This window comes from Thermobia domestica, chromosome 1 (assembly GCF_964235325.1).
Source record: "Thermobia domestica chromosome 1, izTheDome1.hap1.1, whole genome shotgun sequence".
NCBI classification, from domain to species: domain Eukaryota; kingdom Metazoa; phylum Arthropoda; class Insecta; order Zygentoma; family Lepismatidae; genus Thermobia; species Thermobia domestica.
In genome coordinates, this window is record NC_137454.1 from 29,662,854 (window position 1) to 29,684,210 (window position 21,357).

A 21,357-nucleotide genomic window follows, 5' to 3' on the forward strand; every position below is an offset into this window, starting at 1 on the left:
CAGTGGTTTGTAATATTGTTTGATATTTTGCTTACTTCGTGTTGTAAAGAAAATGGAAGAATGTACTATACGTTACTATAATTGACTTTAAGATGTATTATTATATCTGTATTAATTATAGTACTTCCAAGTAAGGTAGGAAAACCTTCTTCAATGGTTAGAATAGAATTTTTAATATTATCCAAGAATAAACACCAAATCTCATCAAATTGCATGCTTATACTAAGAAATTACATGATTTAAGTGTGAGAGTATGGAAGTTTGATAAAATAAAGAGAAAAATGCAAATAAGTTATAGAATTGCGAGTTCTGAGAAAGGAAATATTGCTACTGAGTTTTAACTTGAAAGAATTGATGTTACTATACTTACATCTTATCCACTACTTCTAATTTCGCTTCACATTTTGCTTCTCCGTCGATGTTCTTAGCAATGCAGCTGTATTTTCCAGCATCTGAGTCTTTGCACTCCTTAATAAACAAACAAGATCCATCTCCATCCTTCTTAATTTTATATTTCTCAGATTCTCTAATTGGCTTATCATTGAAGTACCACGTTATATCAGGCTGCGGTACACCAATGACACGGACTAAGAACTTAGCGTCGTAGTTTGGTAACTGAAAACATAAAATTAGTTGTTAAGAAAAAAGGAAATAACAATACTTTCGTATACATATAAATGCAATGCCGTGCAGTGGAAAATTAGCGCCCGGGGTGAGAGTATACGACGGCGTCCCCATACATATGAGTGAGGCCGATATGTCAGCCGCGAAGCACCATCATGGTTGGCGCGAAGCATGAGAAAATTTTCAAAAATAAAACCTGTTTTTCCTTGATTTTGATCACTTTTTATTACTTTTTTCTTTCCATTTTATATAGATATATGTGGACATGCATTTTCCTAACATCAGTAACATTATAGGATCTTTCTAAAGCAGCAAGAGGATTTAAGTACATACTAGTTTGTACTGATCTAAAATATTGCAAGTAATTTTTCCTCTCCCTTTTTTCCCTTCTTTTTTATTCTCTCTCCCGAATTTTGCGCCCGCTTAATTCGGCGCCCAGAGCCGTCACCCCGCTCGACCCCCTCCCCCACGGCACGGCACTGTATCTTATGTTTGGTGCATCACCGCACTTGGTCGTAAATATATATAAAGTATGCCCTAGTATAATAAATAACTATTTTCAGAAATAGAAAACTAGTATACATTTATAAAATTAGCTTTGGGCATAAACATTTCACATAAATTAACATTACTTTTCCACCAATTGAATTTACAATGAAGGATAACAGAACGAGTAATCATTCATATAAGAAGAAATTCTTGGCATAAATTTATGTAAATTTAACCTTTGCTTTCAAAAGACAAATTCGAACCGTCCTTGACCTATATTTTTTGATAGTGGTATCTGTTTCTCCCTTACAAAAGAAAATTTGAGCTTCTGGAACTAATTTTGATCATGTATATATTTAGATATATATATTAGTGCTGTCCAAATCAATTTTTCGGAAAACCGATTTTCGGGTTTCGGCTTTCAAAAATCGATTTTCAGTTTTCGGTATTCAAAACTGATTTTCAATTTTAGTTTTCAAAACCGGTTTTCGGTTTCGGTTTTCAAACCAATTTTTGGTTTTCAGTTTTCGATTTTCGGTTTTGGTTTTCAAAATTCATATTCGATTTTCAAAATCGATTTCGGTTTTCCAATGCCATTTTCAGTTTTCGGTTTCCAAACTCGATATATGGTTTCAGTTTTCAAAACCAAAATTCAATTTTCGGTTTTCTTTCTTCACTGTTCAAATGTTGTTTAAAGTGAATGTGAACGAAAACAATTTTAAAAAATGGGAATAATGTTCATAAACAGAAATACATAGTACAGTCGCATGTCTGAACATATTTAATGTGTGCTACAAAGTGGACATACGGACTTGCAACACACAAACAAGTTACATAGATATGCACGGTATGCGTGTTCCTTGCGTAAAATGTGGCTGAGTCTTACCTCCAGTGCACGAGAGATCTAGTTCGAGTTCCGAAGTTGGTAGATTATAACACAGTGAGTGCAGATGCCAAACATTATCTATAACACGACAAGTGAGACAGTACTTGAATGAAAAGACATTGTCGCAATAGGAAAGAAAAATCCATAAATTTGATTTGAACACGGATTGTCTGGTTGATAGTCATATACTTACACTTATTTCTTTCTTTTTCTCTATTCCTATCTCTTCTTTTATTTTCCGTTCATATTTCAGTTCTTGGCTAACAGTATTACCTAGGTACTGAAAACTAGATCACCTTTTAACTTTCAGTAGAACGTAGTAACGCATATATATGATGGTGCTCTACTATTCTTTGCGATATTTCCAATAAGTTTCCGAAAAGTTTTAAGCTCTTCTGGTATGAATAATTTCTAAGAGGACTGCATGTACAATCCGCGGCAAAAAACCTGCAACATGAGGATGTAAGTTTATTGTGAAACTACGCCTAACAGCACAGGGAATGAACATAACCTCTAAGTGGAACGAATCACGCCAGATAAACCTCGGCCTCCTCCCGTGCACACTTATTTTGGAGCAAAAGACTTCGTCATTTCACAATAAACTTATATGCTCATGTTGCAGGTTTTTTGCCGCGGATTGTACAATCCAACATAAAACATATAGTCACGAAAAAGCAGGGAAAAACAAAAGTACTTTGATCTTCCGGTAGTACAGTAAACATTCCATTTAATGGACTGATTGGAACGAAAGGATGTACCTAAGATCATAAGTTTGTTAAATCGCGAATTGTATTATAAGCAATATTTAAAATAGGATATTATACTTGAAATTGTGTTATATAATAAAAATATAAAATATTTAATGTACACACTACATTAGTAAAAAAAAAAAAAATACAACTGTGTATTAGAAAAACAAGTTTCGACTCGAACAAGAAATGATGGTGACAGTGTTAATCTTTGTACAAATCACTGCTGTATTACAATCTCATCCGTCGCCACGTTTCTTAAAATCTTGTCGAAATTAGTCGTTTCATTCTCATAGCTACATTTGTTACATTAGTCAAATTCTGCCCTTAAATCCAAAGTTCGTTGATTCGAAGTCAGTTATTTCGAGAGTTTATTGTATTAAGAGTTAATCTTGGCACATAATTCTGTTTTCATGCAAGAATGAAGCCCTTTCTTATTCAAGGAAAAATAATAAATAAATAAAATATTGCAATGTTTTGTCTTGCAACAAACGTAAAACAGCAAGTGGAAACTTCAGGTTGTCGAAACCTTCTTTTTCATACATCATTATTTCCATGTTCTGTAATATGGAGCTTTCGAAAAAAAGAAGAAAGAAAAATGCACAAGCTTAACCGGAAACTAGACATTAAAATATATCGAACTTTCAGATCAATTAACTTAAAAGAAAAAAAATATAGATATATAAAAATAGATAGATAAAAAATAATTATTTAAAAATTAAACGGTGCCAACTTACTTGCTGAAGATCACTGAACGTCTGTGTGAAGGTTGGTGGTTGATATACTTTTCTGACACTGGCAGTAGCAGTTGAAGAGGTCTGTCCTTTAGGATTGGTTAAAGTGCAAGTGTAGCTTCCAGCATCAGCCAGTCTCGCTGGCTTGATTTCTAAGCCAACCTACAAAATAAGAGTGGATTTAGTTAGTCTTTAAAATTGCATTTGGTTCTCAGTTAATATTTAATCTATATAAGTTTAATCTATATAAATTTAATCTATGAAGTTTCATCTATGAAAATTGAATCTAAATAAGTTTATATAATTTTAATCTATAAAAGTTTAATCTACGTAAGTTTAATCTATATCAGTTACATCTGTAAAAGTTTAATCTATATAAGTTTAATCTATAAAAGTTTTATCTATGTAAGTTTAAACTATATATACTGTAACTGATAATGCAAAATACTCAGAAATACATATTTGTTTTTATTGGTTGATTTCAGGAGTTCAGAAATTAATTTCACGACTTAATTTCCTACAATAATAGGACTGCCATTACACAAATTTTATTCTAAATATTATTACTCTGTTTAGAATATTTCCTTTATTAAATAAAAATATTATATAGATCCACTGAAAAAATTAAGTTTAGACATATATAGTATTCCTGTTGCACTTATAAATTGTTATTGACATAGAAGGCTATATTTAATTAATCTCATTTTAGCTGATCAGGATTAATACATTTTTTTTTTGAATTTTGTTAAAATTACCTAAAAAGTCAAAGACTTAGACCTGAAAGGTCAAAACTAACAAACTAAGAAGCACAGAAAGTTCAAAAAGAAGTGAATATTTTAATAAAATTCAAAGAGTAAAAATTAATGAATGAACTGAGAATCGACCGTACATTTCCGCCTTACCTTCCAGGTGTGGTAACAATTTAACTGCCTAGTGCTTCCTTATCAGCAGCACACCTTCACTCTTGGAGTCGGTATGTAGATCAGGTAACGTATTAGTTATCGTACCAGCACAGTAAGCTAATGCCCTTTATTTAACTCTCAAACCAACTACATATTTTCTATTCTTTAATTTTTATTAAAATTTGCACTTATAAATGATACGGTGTGTGTGATAAAATCGGTTCCGTTTATTATACAGGTAAATATTTTTATAAATGACGCGGCGTGTGAGATAAAATCGGTTCCGTTTACCATACAAGTGAATATTTCTTTTGCATTGACCATATTTCAATTTATTTTTAGGAAAATTCTAAGTTTTATTCCTTTTCTTTTTTTTATGTTTACCTTTTTGCCATCACACGTGAGCAAAACCCTCTCGGAAGGTTTGATTGGTTCCCCATCTTTGGTCCAGCTAACTTCAGGAATTGGGTTTCCTAAGAAAGGTGCCCCCAATGCCAATGCTAGTCCCTCCTCCACTGAAAGATCACGAAGAGGATGTACAAACGATGGTGCTTCTTCGGGAGCATCACGATCTTTGCCTTTACAAAAGAAGAAAAAAAGAGATGTTTGTGTTAGTGTCCATACAGTGCAACAAGTATTATAAAAATATTAGCAATATTTTAAAATATAATATTTCAATTCATAATTTAAGCAACATATCAAATAATTAAATCTATCACAAAATTGTACATTACGTGCGAAGCTCAAGTTTACTTACAATCTACATTCTCTTTTCAAACTAACAAAAACAATCTCTAGTAAATTAAATTGAAACCATAATACATAATCCTTTATGTACTAGCTAATTTCTTATCTTTTGCTTATTAATTTAAAAAAAAAGGAAAACAAACTAGTAAACATATGATGGCATTGTACACTGAAAATAATTAATGATAAAATATGGGATACTTTGGTTACTTACTATGTAATACTTGTACGATGGAAATGAGGAAAATATTTTTAAAACTCAGCCAATTTACTGCGTAACTAGAATCTGCTGCGATGCAAGAACACAAGCCATTCACCTCTGCTGGTTCATACTTTATTCTATTACTTCTATATGATAAGTTGTATTGTTATCTATTTTCGCCCCAACATGGACATTACGTAAAAATGATGAAAAATGACTGGAAGCTTTAAAATAAAGGTGTGAAGAAGAATGGAAAGAATTAGCTGGGTAGAGGGAAAACGAATAAGAGGGTGTTAGAAATACCGGGGCAGAAAGGAACAAGTTTAGTTATTATTGAGAAGAGGTAGAGAAACTGGTTGAGACATTGGCTAAGAAGGAACTGTGTCATAGGGACGTGCTAGATGGTATGGTGGCAGGAAAGAGAGGGAGGAGGTGAAGAAGGCTACAATTGATGGGCGATATTAAAACAGAAAAATCGTACATAAAGATGAAGAGGGTTAGATGAAGACTGTGGTGCATGGAAGCTTCTCAGTTGCGGCAAGTGACCTGCTAATAATGGCAGAATACTTATGATGTATTTCATTATTATATTTCTTTGTGTTTTTACTACCATATTTATATTATAAATCAGCTTTGAGTGAGAAAGCGATCAAAATCGAAAAATAAATACATAAATTTACATTTTTGTTAATTGTTCTTTTAATTATGTATGTCGATAACACTTTTAACAACTAGCAATTAACGAACGTGGTCATTTTAAAACAAATAGAAGACATTTGTATTTTGACAAGTTTTCAAAATTCACTGAATAGTCATTCGAGACAAACAACTGGATATTTTGTTAATGTAGAGGATTTTACTAGTAATATTTAAACATACACTCAAATAGTATTTTTAAAAAACTAATTATCATAATGAGTAACTGGGTAAACCAAAATCACAAAGTTTAACCCTTTTCTATATAACTGAATTTTTTAAATATCGTCCCTTTATCTCTATTGTAAATTTCATACAGTTTGCAGTATTATTATTTGTTTTTATGCCTGAACCACATTTCATTAAAATGCAATACTGAATAAATGCATTACATTATTTTTACTATTACACTTTTTGTATTTTTGTTGTAACGGCAACATTTCTGACCAATACTCGGAAGGTCCCTAGTTCGAAACCCGCTACCGGTATGCAGAACTGGAATTTTTCTCAGTCTTCCAGGTAAATCCTAGGAAAATTCTTTCATATACAATATATAGATCCTAGTTAACTTTCTTCCAAACTCCTCTTCAATCTTGTTGAGAGGTAATTGAAAAAGACGAAATAAATGTATAAATAAGATTCAAGAAATGTTATGAACCCTTGCATTTAAGTGTTCGAAGTTCAGTTGATATATCTCTTTATCTAAGGCAAATGTAAATTCCATTTTTAACAAACTAAACTTACATTGTGATTAGTAGCTCACCTGATACTTCTAACTTTCCCTTTGACGAAACTTCTCCTTTCTCATTAGAAGCGGTGACTGCATACTCGCCAGCATCTTCTGGCTTCACCTTGTCAATGAGCAAACACACTGTTCCGTCTGGTTGACTCACAACCTTGACATTGTGCCCATCTGGAATGATTTCTTTACCATTGTGTGTCCTAAAAAAAGAATACAATAAATAAAAATAAACAAGAGAGATTTTACTGTTTAATGAATTAGTAAGTAAATTGCATTATATATATATATCTATATAAACAAAAATAACTGCAAATTTTCTGGGAAAATCGCTTTCTTCTTCTTCTTTTTCTAAACCAGTATTCTCTTTCTTTACCAGTATTTGCATTTTTGTTTGGATCACATAATTCATCTTGACAGATTTCTAAATATAGAAATTTATTTTCCACTTTCAATTTTTATTATCTGGTGATGATCTTCAGGCATTGAAATCTATAACACTTTATTTTGGCTACTATTATTATTTTGTTTATTTATAATAATAATAATAATAATAATAATAATAATAATAATAATAATAATAATAATAATAATAATAATAATAATAATAATAATAAAGTGTTTATTTTTGAAACCCATATTGTATATGTATTTTAAAAGTAAAGAAAATACATTTCCTTTGTTGAAGAATTAGGCATTGAAGAGAACAGAAAAATATTTACAATGTATTTAATTGTACCTTATTAACTACAAAAGAAATGCGATTTGTGAGCATCAAACTAACCAGAAGTTTCTGCCTGATGCCTCTTTCTAAAACAAAACTTCCACCTCAAGGGATCAGTGTAGATATGATGTGAATAGTCCAATTTAGCCAATTAGTTATTGACCTTTGATACACCCATGATCCTGGGTTCGATCTTCGGAGTGGGCGCAATATTTTCGACGTTAACCCAGAATCATGAGGCCATTGGATATCTAGTGCATTTAAATTGAAAAGTATTGAATTTAATTCTAAGAACCCAGAAATAACTATGATAGGAGTCGAGTTACTGTCAACTACACATTGCCTAATTACGTGAATTGTCTAACTATAGTTTCTCATGGTCTATATAACCAGGGATTTTCGATTAGTCCCGAGATACCGGCAGAGTATCGACAAAACAGTGACCTAGCTAGAAAATACTCACTCATAGTCTGGTTTCTTGAACCGGAGGACAATCCCTCTTAATTCAGAGAGCTTCCTAATTGCACCATGATGTTGGGTCAACACCGAAAAATGTTAGTGCTCCCACCAGAAACAGAACATGAGACCACACACACCAAAGTAAGCACGGTAACAATTTGGCCGAACAGGAGCTCAGTAATATTTTTTTATAAAGAAGAATTTAATTCATTTTTAATGCTCTTTACTTGCATCTGCTGATGACAAATTTTAATGCATACACTAACGAGAAAGGCCTCAAAAAGATTAAGATTGCAGTATATAAGTAATTTGCTGAAATACTATATAGGATTAAAGTTAGAGCTTCAATAAAGTAATAATTTTGAACATGAATGTACAATACTTGATTTTTATGATGAATTATATCAAACACAGTAACATCGAAAATCATAAATGAAATACACTGCATGTAAGCATACCCTATTTTCAACACCATTGTACCGAACAAGAGGTGGGGTAAGGCAAGATCAAGGCCAGTCTCGCCTCTGTCTATGCAACTGTGATAAAATACTCATAAATTTTATTTTTAATTTGGAATATAAATTAAACATATAGGGAATATAAATACTTACCATTTCAATGTTGGTTTAGGATGTCCAACCACTTTAACCTCCAATTTTGCAGGATAACCTTCCACCACCTTCATAGGTTGCAGCTGGCACTGGAATTGTGGCTTTTTCTCCCGGGCTGTTCAAATAATAAATAAAATATGATTAGTATCATTATCAGAACAAATAATTTAACTCCTATTTAGATAAATATTAACTGGAATTTAATTTTAATAACTTTTGAAGCTGTTTCTTACAAGACTTGCTTGTGAAAGGATGGCAAAAAGTCGATTACATTCATGAAGCCTGGATAATTATTACAATGGGTGTATTTTGACAGTATATTCATGATGTCGATTACATTTATGAAGCCTGGATAATTATTACAATGGGTGTATTTTGACAGTATATTCATGATTATCTATATTTATTGCTTGGTGCGAATTGAGATTGAACCAAGGACTCCATGCACCAAAGGTGAACGCTCTACCACTGAGCCACCGCGGCCCCTAATGTACAATATATATCATTATAAATATTATATAACATACGCAGAGGCGTGGTAGCTCAGTGGTAGAGCTCACCTGTAGTACAAGGGGTCTATGGTTCGAGTATATGTTATATGGGTTTGTGATGGACAATATCATACTCGTAGGTATTCTTCCTGCATTCTCATTCCACAAATACTTTGTAATTATTCACTTTCATTAATCATGCGTCTCCTTTAGCCTAAAGGATATGATCGTCAGAACGTTAAATTAAAAGATTGTATTTCATTATACAAAATTATGAATGAATTCAAACTTTAATTCTAGTCTTTGATTTTATACGTATTTTATAAGTATATCTTTCATTATTTGATTGAATTTATTATATATTGAGTATTTTGCTTGGTTATATTTTAAGATCACATTGATGTTCTTTAAGTTATATACAAATATATTGCATATTATTTTCGGACTGTTGTATATTATTTTCTATAAAATTTCTTCCTTTATCGTTTTATATATAACTTTTACCTTCTACTTCAATCTCAGCTGTTCCGGTTAGATCTCCCAGTTTGTTGGAAACAGTTAGCGTGTAAGTGCCCGCGTCTTCAGGTCGAATACTGTCTATGTGAAGTCCTATGATACCACCAGGTTGGTTGATAAAATTCACAGCTTGTGTTGGACGAATAGGATGACCATCTCTGTACCTTTTAATATGAAAATATGTAATGTAAGTTCAGAGAATTAGCCACGCACGTTTTATATTAGAAAATTATGACAAGATAATATTGAAAAGAAATCAATTTCTTGTTTTGATGACATATTTAAGAACAGTAATACAAGGATTATCTCATCATAGAAATAAAATTTTGTAGTTTAAATCCTGCATGCAGCTTTTTACAGTAATATTTTACAAGTTCGAATTTTCAAAATTTGAGCTGAATATTGTGTTTTCTCTATTTATTGCAAATTCTAAAACTAAGTTATTACATTTCTGAAATTCAATTTAAATTCTTGTTCTTGGGGATATAGTAATTCAATCTTTATATATAAGGTTATATAAAAAAAATAAGAAAAAATCATAGGGACCTGTACTCAAAAGTGGATGATTTCGGAGTTTTAGGGTGCCGAAAACGTGAAACAAGTGAACTTTAAAAGTTTATAGCTCCACTACTATGGGACCTATCGTAGTACGGTCAAGACATCACTAAGGAACTAGTATCTGAACTATCCAAATATCCATGTTTAAGAATGCTCCAGTACTTGCACACCAATTTATAGAGAGGTAGGTGGAGAGTGATGTAGTACTTCCAAACAGCGTCTCTAAAAATGATTGTGCAAGTACCGGAGGTTCTGAAAGATAGATATTTGGATAATTCACATACTAGTTCCTCACTGATGTCTTGACCCGACTACGATCGGTCCTACAGTAGTGGAACTATGGACCCTTAAAGTTCATTTCTTCACGTTTTCTTCACCCTACAACTACGAAACTATACACTTCCGACCATAGGTTCATATGAACTTTTTTCTTATTTTGATGAGAGGAATCTGTTCTCAAAATAGTGTGACACATTTATGTAACACTCTGTGCAGGGTGTTTCAAAACAACACCGGCAACGTTTGGGAGGTGATTCCTGACACCATGATAAGACAAAAAGTATAGACCAACCTGGGTGCACAAATGCTTCTTTTCGGAGATATAGGCTGCAGAAAATATGAAAAAATGAACTTTTTATGGCCCATAGCTCCAAAACTGTGGGACCTACCTTAGTCGGGTTAAAACTTCACTTAGAAACTAGTATGTGGCCTATCCAAATATCCAGGTTTCAGAATCCTGTGGTACTTCAGCAACAATTTCTATAGAGATAGTTGGTGAGTACTTCAAGTTGATTGCCCGTAGGTGAACTCCCTCTATAAAAATTGTTGCTTGAGTACCTTAGGATTCTGAAACATGTGTTGTAACATGCAGTTGTAACTTTTAAACTAATAGATACAAAACAGTGAAATTTTGTACCACTCTACAACACAACCAGATTAACAGTGTTGCCAGCACAATATATTTTTTGAATGACATTGTGTCAGGTTATTATATATTTCAAAACTACACGTAAAACAGAAACATACAATACTACAATTATCATGCAACGTTGAAAGCTAAGGACGTCACAATATCCCAAATATTGAAATGCAACCAAAGTTTTCAATAAATATAAAGATCATAATGCCGTTCAGAGCAATTTAATATATCAAATTATTCTGGAGATACGAAAGAAATGATAAAATTTCATATATTGCTTAAAATAGCATATTTGTGTGAATTTTTAAAAGATTTTTTAAAATATCTTTTGCTTCTATATTATTACGACAATACCTTTTGGTAGTGTAATTACAAGAAGTTCTCAGAATTACCTAATTTTAAACAGTGTTGCAAACTTGATCAGTTTTTACCATATCTCCAGAGCAGTTTGAGATATCAAATTGCTGTAAACGGCATTGCGATCTTTATATCTACGGTATTGAAAGTCATATTGGATGGATTACTTATCTAAGCAGTTTTTCGAAATAAAGTCCTTTGAAGAAGTCAAATTTTCAACTCCTTGTATTTTTGTTTCCATTTATTTGAAATCCGTCATATCATGATCACAGCATTAGAAACTAAAGCACTTTGAAATGCTTTAGTGTCTAGTATTAAGTGCACTGCCCCGTTCATCTTATTCGTGTTATTACTGTTATAAAGAGCACCAAAATTTGAATGTTTGTGTTACTGTAGCGTTCGTAGCTTACAACGCTGAATAATAGATATGATACTGTAAGTTTTCGTTTAGCATGTAGGTTTGAAATATGTAATAACGTGACGTACTGCTATTAAAAAAAAATCATAACTATGTTGGATGGGTAACATTGTTAACCTGGTGGCACTTCAAAATATGTCAAACAGCGTTCCCCCTGGTACCGTTTGTGTAGTACAAAATTTCAGCGTTCTTTTAAAAATCTAAATTACAATGACCCATGAAGATAAATGGCCCACTCTATATGTATAACGTTTCTATATATATATACACTCACGCTCTGAAAATTACAGAAATTTCGGCGGAAAACATTGATATTGAAGCAGCGGCACTTCCTAATGGCCTGGGGCTGCAAAAATGTCAAATATTGCCGTACTTATCTGACGTAATTCTTATAAATTGTGTTGGTTTATGCAGCAAAAGTTATTGAAAATATACAGTAATAGTCACGCCTATGTTCGAACTTGGAACGGGCAAAATTAGTAACAAAATATTGTAACTTAACTTTTTGCGGTAGATTAAAGGGTTGAATAAGATATCTTGCTATAATATCGGATGCTTTAGGGAAACTATAGTCTTACCACTTCACTTCAGGCGGTGGGAATGCCATTACTTGTACTTCAAGTGCTAGAGGTTGGCCAACCACGACCTTAGAATCTTGCAGTTTCTTGATGAAGGTAGGTTTCCTTGGTGTGGCTAAAAGATATTTTTAAAAATAAATAAATACTCTGATACAAGAATCTAACATAACATTAGTAAAGTGAACAGAGCTCAATATAAATTAATATACAACGTATAAAATGCTTACAGATTATGAAGTTTTATTTTATATGCAATGCTCTTCTATTGCTGTTAATTATGCTGATTATGATAGTTTTAAAATTACAACATACAATCTGCAGTTATGCATTATGTTATCATTACCACTTGCATATGTAACGAGATACAGAACATTAATTTATTAAACGTCATGAACATAAATTCTGAAAGTTTCTTTTCTGATTTTATGGAAGCATTCCATATTTCTGAAGCTACTCCACATATCGATGTTGATTGAACGGTAGAAATAGGGAATACTATCTATATAAAATCTACTGAAACAGAAATCATAGATGAATTCATCTTAGTAACAGGAGTAGTTCTTTTACCGCACCCTCATCTCCTTTTATACTATTGAGTGAAGTTTTCTACCTTCTACTAGAAAATACCCTTAGTCAAGAATCACCCAGTAATGGATTTTGTTTCAAAGTATTCTACATAATACTCATGATTTCCCATGTTTACCACTCAATTGACTGGAGTAAATTCAGATGTATCTTTCTTCGAAAATCCAGGGAGGGTTTATTTTTTAATCCTTCAAAATGAAACTTCAACAAATCTGTGTTTATTGCTCAGTGGTAGAGTCCTCAACTCTGGTGTGTGGGATCCCTGGTTAATTCCCATCTCGCGACAAGTGGACTTTGTGGTGCAAAAACACCATGTGCGTGGCTTTCCTCGGAGCTCTCCCGTTTCCTTCCACTTTTCATTCCACCATTTTGATCATTGTCATTATCACTGTCTCCCTTATCCTTGATACAAAATCTTGGCTTGTTAAGCTAAAAAAGAACTGTTTCAGTTTTTTTCGCTTATTTTTCTGTGCAATCGTGTTGTATCCTCCGCGTGCTCTCCGGTTTCTTATGATAAATTTAATGTATGAATAAGAATCTGACAAGAAAATGCATGCACAATTTAACAGATGGTGTTTGCGTATTGTTCTCGAACTTGACTTGAATTATCATTACAATATTCACCTAAGGTAGCATGGTGTTACCTCAAGAGATATCTACTTTGTATACAGACTGTAACGTATGATGTATGAAGTATGATAGTGGAACACACTGACCAGCGGATGTTTGATATTTGAGGAACGAAGGTTCCTTTACAAAATTTAAGGTTTTAAATGCCGCTGCAGTTCAATGTCAGTGAAAGTGTGAGTTCGAAACAGAACTTTATATAGCTTGATAATTACACTGCTTTGTAACACGTTTCAGACGCATTATGCCATTTGTGATGTAAGCAACGAAAGATCTGAATGACCTCGTACACCTACAAAGTCCTGTTTCTGTACAAGTAACTGTACAAGTTCAGTAAATTTGTATCGTGCTTTATTGTAATATGCATTGTAAGATGTGATGTATAATTAAGTTTAACACTAGTAACTTGTATTCTTTAACACTAGTAAATTTTACTTATTTGTATGTAGGGCCTATATATGGTGATATTGATAATAATATAGTTAGTCATTAACAGACCTTTCTACTAATGAGGAACTGATAACATTATTCTTAGTATCTTCTTTTGCATTGTAAACACCTTTGTTGTATGGTTTATAATATTCTAAAAAAAATAATTCCGTACAAAATTAATTACTGGATCATGCCAAAATATATAGTTTTTAATACCTCAAATATTAGGATCTTACTGAATTTGTGAATAAGGTAAACTTTTGTGCTTAGCTTTCTCAATTAGTTGTTGATATGTTTCTCTTAGGCTATATATATATAAATGCCAGATACTTGTAAGAGTTCCCTATCTGAAGGCATTTGATGAATATTTATAGTATTAAAAGAAGTAGCAGTGTCACATCAACATAACGTGAAGCAGTTTAGTTTGTATCATGTGTGACTAATATTGACTAATATTGAAACCGGAAGTGGGAAAATATTTATATAATTTCTAATTTCAGAAGAGAGATTAGAGTGAAGATGGAACGTATATTCTTGGGACGCTTAACTAATTACTGAAAACACTATGTGTTACCGCTTTTACTCTATGATCAATGTTAAATCCGAAGTGGTTGATTTCTGCAAGTTCCGATTTTAATGTAGAGCGAAGATGGAATACTTAATTGATTACAGAAAACCTTTTATTACTATCTATAACGGTTTCTATTCTATGGTGAGGAATGTTAAAAACGGAGGTAAACCGGAAATAGTTGATTTCTATCAGTTCCGGTTTGAATATGGCGTCCAAAAGCAAACTCCATTTCTAAATTTTGATCCTCTACAACTTAACAAAATTTGATGGTGATTCATCCAGTCGTTCTTGAAATTTTGTATCTCCCGGAAATATTAACACACGGATAAGGTAAATATATAATAGAGTTTTTTAAACCAAAGTTCTTAAAAATGGAGGATTAAGATATAATAGAACAAACACTTTACTTCGGCATGCTTCAATAGTTTCTTTCCTTAAAGTAAAAGAAATCTTATCATACAACATACGTTTAACAGCAACAGCACACAAGTTAACATTCTCTCCATTTTTGTTTTTGGCAACGAGTTTATAAGCACCACAGTCCAAAGGAACGACTTTGTCTATGAGCAGTCTTACGTTTCCATCAGGCAATGCAGTTAATTTTACATGGTCACTGGCCAACAATTCTTCTCCATCCTTATACCTACAATAGGAAAGAAGATACATATTTAAGAAACAGGAGTTTTTCTATATACAACAAAATAATCCTAATTTTATGATTTTCGTTTGTGTGTTATTTTACTATTGTGGCAATGAACTCGAAATATGGTTATCTTTGCCCTTACTTGAGTGCAGTTGAAAATTTGGATTAATAGACATTTTTCTCCTTTTGGTTGCTTTTGGCTTAGCAACAAAAGAAAGGAAATACGTAAAACGATGAAGATAACTGATATTGCCATTACTGTGCAATTTTTATAGGAAGTTTACTCAGTGAAGGTTATTGATGGTAATCAAACAGGATATCCAATACTCAATCATAACTTCAACAACGCAATAATGAGAGGAACATTAATCAGTATTTAAGGATGTTCGGAAAATTCTATGATACATGACATCGAAACATCCGTACACGTGTATATGTATCATGCTTCGTATCCTGGGTGCGGCACTTGCTAAGAACCAATGAGAAGGCAAAAGGGCAATAGGTTTCCATATTTAGGGAACTGACGCAAAGTATGGTCTGATTATCACAAGCTTTGGGTGTGTGCCTCGAGAATACTTAAAAAGGGCCTCAGGGTCTCTTGTAGGAGGATTCTGTTAGCTGCTTCTATTGAGAGATCAGTCATTGGGTGCTCGAAGCTGTCGAATTCACAGTGCGAAGTTCATCGGAGAGCAACTTGTTACACAGTTGTACAAGACTCCAATCAAGGTATGTAACAGAGATTACTATAAGACCGTTTTCATTTGTAAGGATGTCATATCACACTTCACAATGATTTGTCTGCCTACAGTAAAGCTTTCACGATTAAGAGCAGCAGTCGTATAATTGTATTTCGTCTTCTATCCTCAAAGAAATAGAGATAATAAATAAGATGTTACTTATTCATTATAAAGCAGAATGTACGTTGAATATTGCTTTATTAATCATGTAATAAATTTCAATTAATATTAACAGGAGCCTTTATTCTTCCCCTAGATTAAGTTCCCATTATTATCAAGTATTTCTTGGTGTAAAATTTAGTTTAATCTCCTTTTGTGACAACCGCCAAGAATTAGCGTGAGCAGTTCTCTAATTATGTGGGAAATAAACGAGCAGGATGAAAATAGAGACCTGCACCATCGTCACACTATGAAATTTGTGCCTACAAAATTGTGACTCATTTCAGCTCTAAATGAACGCTCACAATACAGGGTTAGCATAAATGATTCATTTGTTTTGAAAAGGTTATATTTTCAAAAGTATTACACGTACACAAATGAAAGATATATGAAAAGATCCACAAATTCATCAAGCTTGTATGTGTGGCAGCACGTGTCCATTATCTTTCCGATCGGTGCAGCAGTGTGGCAGTACGAGGTTGGTACCTGGATATGTTGCGGTTGTTCGCAACTCAGTGCTGACTTTAGGGATTTTGTCTTTCAACATGACGGGTCACCCAATCATTAGCAAATCCCAGTTCGTGACTACCTAAACGATGAACTTTCGCATCGCTGGATTGGGCGTATTGGTAAGAATGACCTAGTTTTGTTCCCCTGACCTCCCAGAGCTTCTGATTTAACGCCCTTCGACTTCTTCCTGTGGGGTACGTTAAGGATCTTGTTTACTACCCCCTCTACCGCAATCCTTAGTCGAGCATAAAGAACGCATCAGTGCTACAGTGCAGTCAATTGACAGGACTATGCTACAAAATGTACGAAATGAGCTCGAATATTGTCTAGACGTATGTCGTGTCACCAAAGGGCATATGTTGAACATTTGTGGAGGGTGTATAGTATACACTTGGTGAATTTGTGGTTCTTTTCATATATCTTTCTTGTAATACTGAGAATCTTGTTAATTAGAATTAAACTAACAAGATCGATTTTTTTATCTTATCAACAATTTAAAGAACCAGGAAAGGACAAAAGCTGGGTTCGTTCGAGATCCATAATAAATACAAACTATGAAAAAAAAACCTAAAAGTTCAGTAGTTTATAAAATATTCCATATTTGCAATAATTTTACCTTTCGATTCCGGCTATATGTAAAACACATGTATAACAAATATAAATCAATGCGTTTATATAGTGTAACATTTCAGCACCCCTAGTGTAGTATAGGAAACATTGATTTGAATGAGAAGTCATACATGTAATCATCTGAAAATTATCAGACGGTAGCAGCTGTGTTTAACATACGAGAGTGATTCTGAAAGTAATACCTCCAAGCCCACTACTTGGCCAGTAGTACTGCAAACATTTTGTACTATTTATCATCAATGCACTGATGTTTAAGGTATAGAATGTCACTTGTTTCGCCTTCCTATTTCTTCTCGTTTCAGAGTAATGGAGTAATCCTGGTATTCAGTGGTGACGTTCGGTTGAAACAGCGGACTCTCATTGAATTTCTGACTGCGGAAGGTTGTGTGTCCAGGAACATTCATCGCCGGTGTCCAGTCGTGGATATTATGACCCGGAATCGAAGCATCAATCGATGTAGTACCGCCACACTCCTCTTCTCCGCCAAAAATTCAAAGTTGTCCCATCTGCTGGCAAAGTGTTGTTGACCCTCTTCTGGGCTTGGCATGGTGTCATGCATACTGAATTTCTGCGAAGCAGTCAGACAATAAACTCAGATCACTACGTTGACTGCGAGACAGATTGAAATGCATTTGCAAAGATAAACAGGCAATTCTGCACAACGACAATGCTCACTCGGACATAAGCCACAAAACTTAGGAATCACTGCAGCGCCTGAGGTTAACGGACATTCTGCATCATCCTACTTGCGCCCCGCGACTTTTGGCTCTCCCCAAACTTAAGAATCATCTTAAGGGCCAACGCTACAGTCGTGACGCAGTGTTGGAAGTAGTAGTTCGGAAATACTGTCGCCAACAGCCACCACAATTCTTCGCCAACGGTCTGAGAAACCTTGTTTCGCGTTGGTGCAAGTGTGCTGCCCGTAATGGGGACTATGTTGAAAAATGATGCCACCATTTGTAGCTGACATTGCAAGCTTTCCACTGATACCTGTACCAGTGCTATCTGTCAAACACAAAGGTATCACCTTGGAGGCATTACTTTCTGAATCACACTAGTAGAAGAAATAACTAGTTTTCTCTTGAGAAAGATATAATCTCGAATGTCTTTAATATGTGTTTAGCGTTTCTGAATACATTGGTAAAGATTTTACTACTAAAGTGGTTGATTTAATAAATAAATCAAACAGATAACTTACCATTTCACTTCTGGTATGGGGCTACCATCCAATTTAGCTTTGAGGTCCAAGGTGTCTCCCTCATCCACTTCAACAGCTCTGTCCAATGGTCGGTGGAAGGATGGAGGAATTTGAGCCATGATCAATTGAGCACTAGTTTCAGCCTGGCCAACTAAGTTGGAGGCAGTCACTTTGTACTGTAAAGGAATAACGACATGAATAATAGATGTTCGTACTATTATACATGAAAAATACTATGAACTTAAAACTTGTTAAACTATTTCATATCCACTAAGTACCAGAAATGCAGAGCAATGATGAAATGACACAGAAACAGAATCCAATTTTCTGCGTTATTCCAACGTAAGACCTAACCAAAAGTTTCGTATAAATTGTAAGAAGCATGCCTAGCTTACAGTCTATTTTGCATGTCTTCAGTGGTATGAAAAATAGTTAAAGTTTGAGGGGAATTATAGATAATTAACATACCAAATACAAATAATTTATAGAAGCTAATTTCAATAAACGACAAAAACAAGCACATTGATAAATGCGGTTAATTTCCTAGATAACCATTTTATTTTAAAATCCTACTCTTAGTTTTAATCTTGTAATTGCAGCTACCAAAAACTATTGCTGTAATACCATAAAAAAGACGAAAGCAAATTTTAAAAACAACCTTCTACAACTACGTCATTTTAAGCACTAGAACAGCTTCTATCCATGTTTTTTATACCTCCGGAACAGGTTGAGATATGAAATTGCTGTAAACGAGATTATAATCTTTAGTTTGTTAGAAAATATATATGAGATTGGATGAAATATTTAAGCATATTTTCGAAATAAGACATTTTAAAGAAAGCATAACTTTCTATCCTTGTAATTTTGTTCCTGCGTGTTAGAAATACATCATATCATGAGCTAGTACTCGACACCAAAGTACTTCCGATGTGAATATTGACACGTGTCTTACTTGTGTTATTACTGTTGTATAGCTCTCAAAAATTTAGGGGTTTGCGGATGTTTGTGATACTATATTTTTCTTAGCTTGTAATATTGATTAATAAATATGTTGTTGTAAGTTTTACTTTAACATATAGATTAGAAATACGTAATAATGTAACATAGTGCCATTTTTTAAATATATAATTTTATGTTGGGTTGCCAACATTGTTAATCGAGTGGTATTGCAGAGTATCTTAAACAATGTTCCCCTGTCGATATTAGCATGTTACAAAATTTCATCCATTTTTATCAATTAGTTTAAAAGTTACGAGGTCGTTCTTCAAATTGTTCATACGAGGGAGATTGGAATCGTACTTCTGCACATCATGTACTTGTAGTATGAGGTTGCGCCGCTAGGAAGCTGTGGGAGGACCTCTCCTGAGTCAACATCTGAAGTGTAGTCAACCAATAATGACGCGTGTGGATTCTCTGGCAATTCTGTGTATGTGTCTGTAGTGCACTCGTGACATGAAGAAATGGCAGATTCTCACCAACAATGTGCGACTGTGAAATTTTGTTTTTACTCGGCAAGAACGCATCAAAAATTATTGTGACGCAAACAACTTACAAAGAAAATGTTCTCAGTAAAACAAAAGTGTACGAATGGTTTGCTCGGTTTAAAAGGAGATAAATGACTGTTGAAGATTAGCTCCGTTCAGGTCGTCCTTGAAGTGCGCGAACCGAGGACTACATCGCCAAAATTCATGATTTCATCAGGGAAGATCAACGCAGAATAATCGACTAACTCGAAGACGTATCTGGGTTACCCTGGAACTCCATTCAGCTAATTTTGCACGACGATTTGGGAGTATGACGAGTGGCTGCTAAGTTTGTGCCCAAACTTCTCACCGGAAAGCAAAGGAATCGTCGTGTGGAAGCCTATCGTGCAATGAGGACGCAGTCACAGACGATCCAGAGTTTGTCAACAAAATTATCACAGACGATGAGTCATGGTGCTGTGGGTACAATCCCGAAAGATGTTGAAGACGAAGTTGATTTTTTTTTTACATCAAAGGGATCGTACACACTCAGAATTCGTTCCTCAAAACCAGACCGTTAACCAACGATTCTATTTGGAGGTATTGCACTGAAGCGTGGCGCGAACACGTCCGGTCTTGTGGAATTCCGGCGAGTGGTTTCTGCATCATGACAATACTCCTGCACACATGGCTCTCAATGTTCGCCGTGTTTTGGCCTCAATGCAGACGACTACCTTGACCCACGCGCCCTATTCACAAGGTTTGGTTTCCGTGGACTTCTTTCTGCTCCAACGGATGAAAAGGAACTTGAAATACAAGTGTTTTGCTGATATCGACAAAATCAAATGCAATATTACGACGGCGCTAGCAGGTATCAAAGAGGTCAAATTTGCAAGGTGGTTAGGTGGTTCCGAGAGAATGAAAGTTTGGACAAATGCATTAATACTAATGGAGAGTACTTTGATGGTGATTAAAGTTGTATTTGAAATAAAATTGTATTTAAAAAAAAAGTCCATGATTTTTCTCAGGACATTCCTGTTATTTTTGGACTCTTCTTCGTATATATAGATATTGATATATTTCGAAATAGCACAATACTGTATTATTCAATTTATTAACTATTTTAACTCATTTCATTGTTACAATGAAACAAATATGGTGAAAAATTTAAACGAGAAACAAATGCTTACTGTTCCACAGTCCCCTTCTTCCAACTTCTCAACAGAAATACTAGACACTTGGTGTTCTTCGTCAGTGTCAACTGTCAGTCGTCCTGCAGACACGAGCTCTTTGCCATCTTTGTACCTGAAAAATGACAAAGAAGGTTCTTTTAACTTACGTTAAGATTTACTTCGATACTATTATGGATTTCGTATCTTTGTATTTTTATCTAAACAATTAAT

At 33.9% G+C, this 21,357-nt stretch overlaps 1 protein-coding gene across 9 annotated transcripts in view; it reads right to left on the bottom strand.

The window, feature by feature from the left end:
• The window catches only part of Obsc (Obscurin), a 633,182-nt gene that overhangs the window by 72,063 nt on the left and 539,762 nt on the right, over positions 1–21,357 (bottom strand). For all 9 annotated transcript variants that reach the window (XM_081756092.1, XM_081756083.1, XM_081756059.1 and 6 more), the window contains 10 exons: positions 21,145–21,259; positions 18,492–18,667; positions 15,082–15,257; positions 12,400–12,514; positions 9,558–9,733; positions 8,563–8,677; positions 6,793–6,971; positions 4,769–4,962; positions 3,486–3,644; positions 371–615 (listed from right to left, as the gene is read on the bottom strand). In XM_081756092.1, the coding sequence (XP_081612218.1) occupies positions 371–615; positions 3,486–3,644; positions 4,769–4,962; positions 6,793–6,971; positions 8,563–8,677; positions 9,558–9,733; positions 12,400–12,514; positions 15,082–15,257; positions 18,492–18,667; positions 21,145–21,259 (1,650 nt within the window). The remainder of the gene's footprint in view (positions 1–370; positions 616–3,485; positions 3,645–4,768; positions 4,963–6,792; positions 6,972–8,562; positions 8,678–9,557; positions 9,734–12,399; positions 12,515–15,081; positions 15,258–18,491; positions 18,668–21,144; positions 21,260–21,357) is intronic.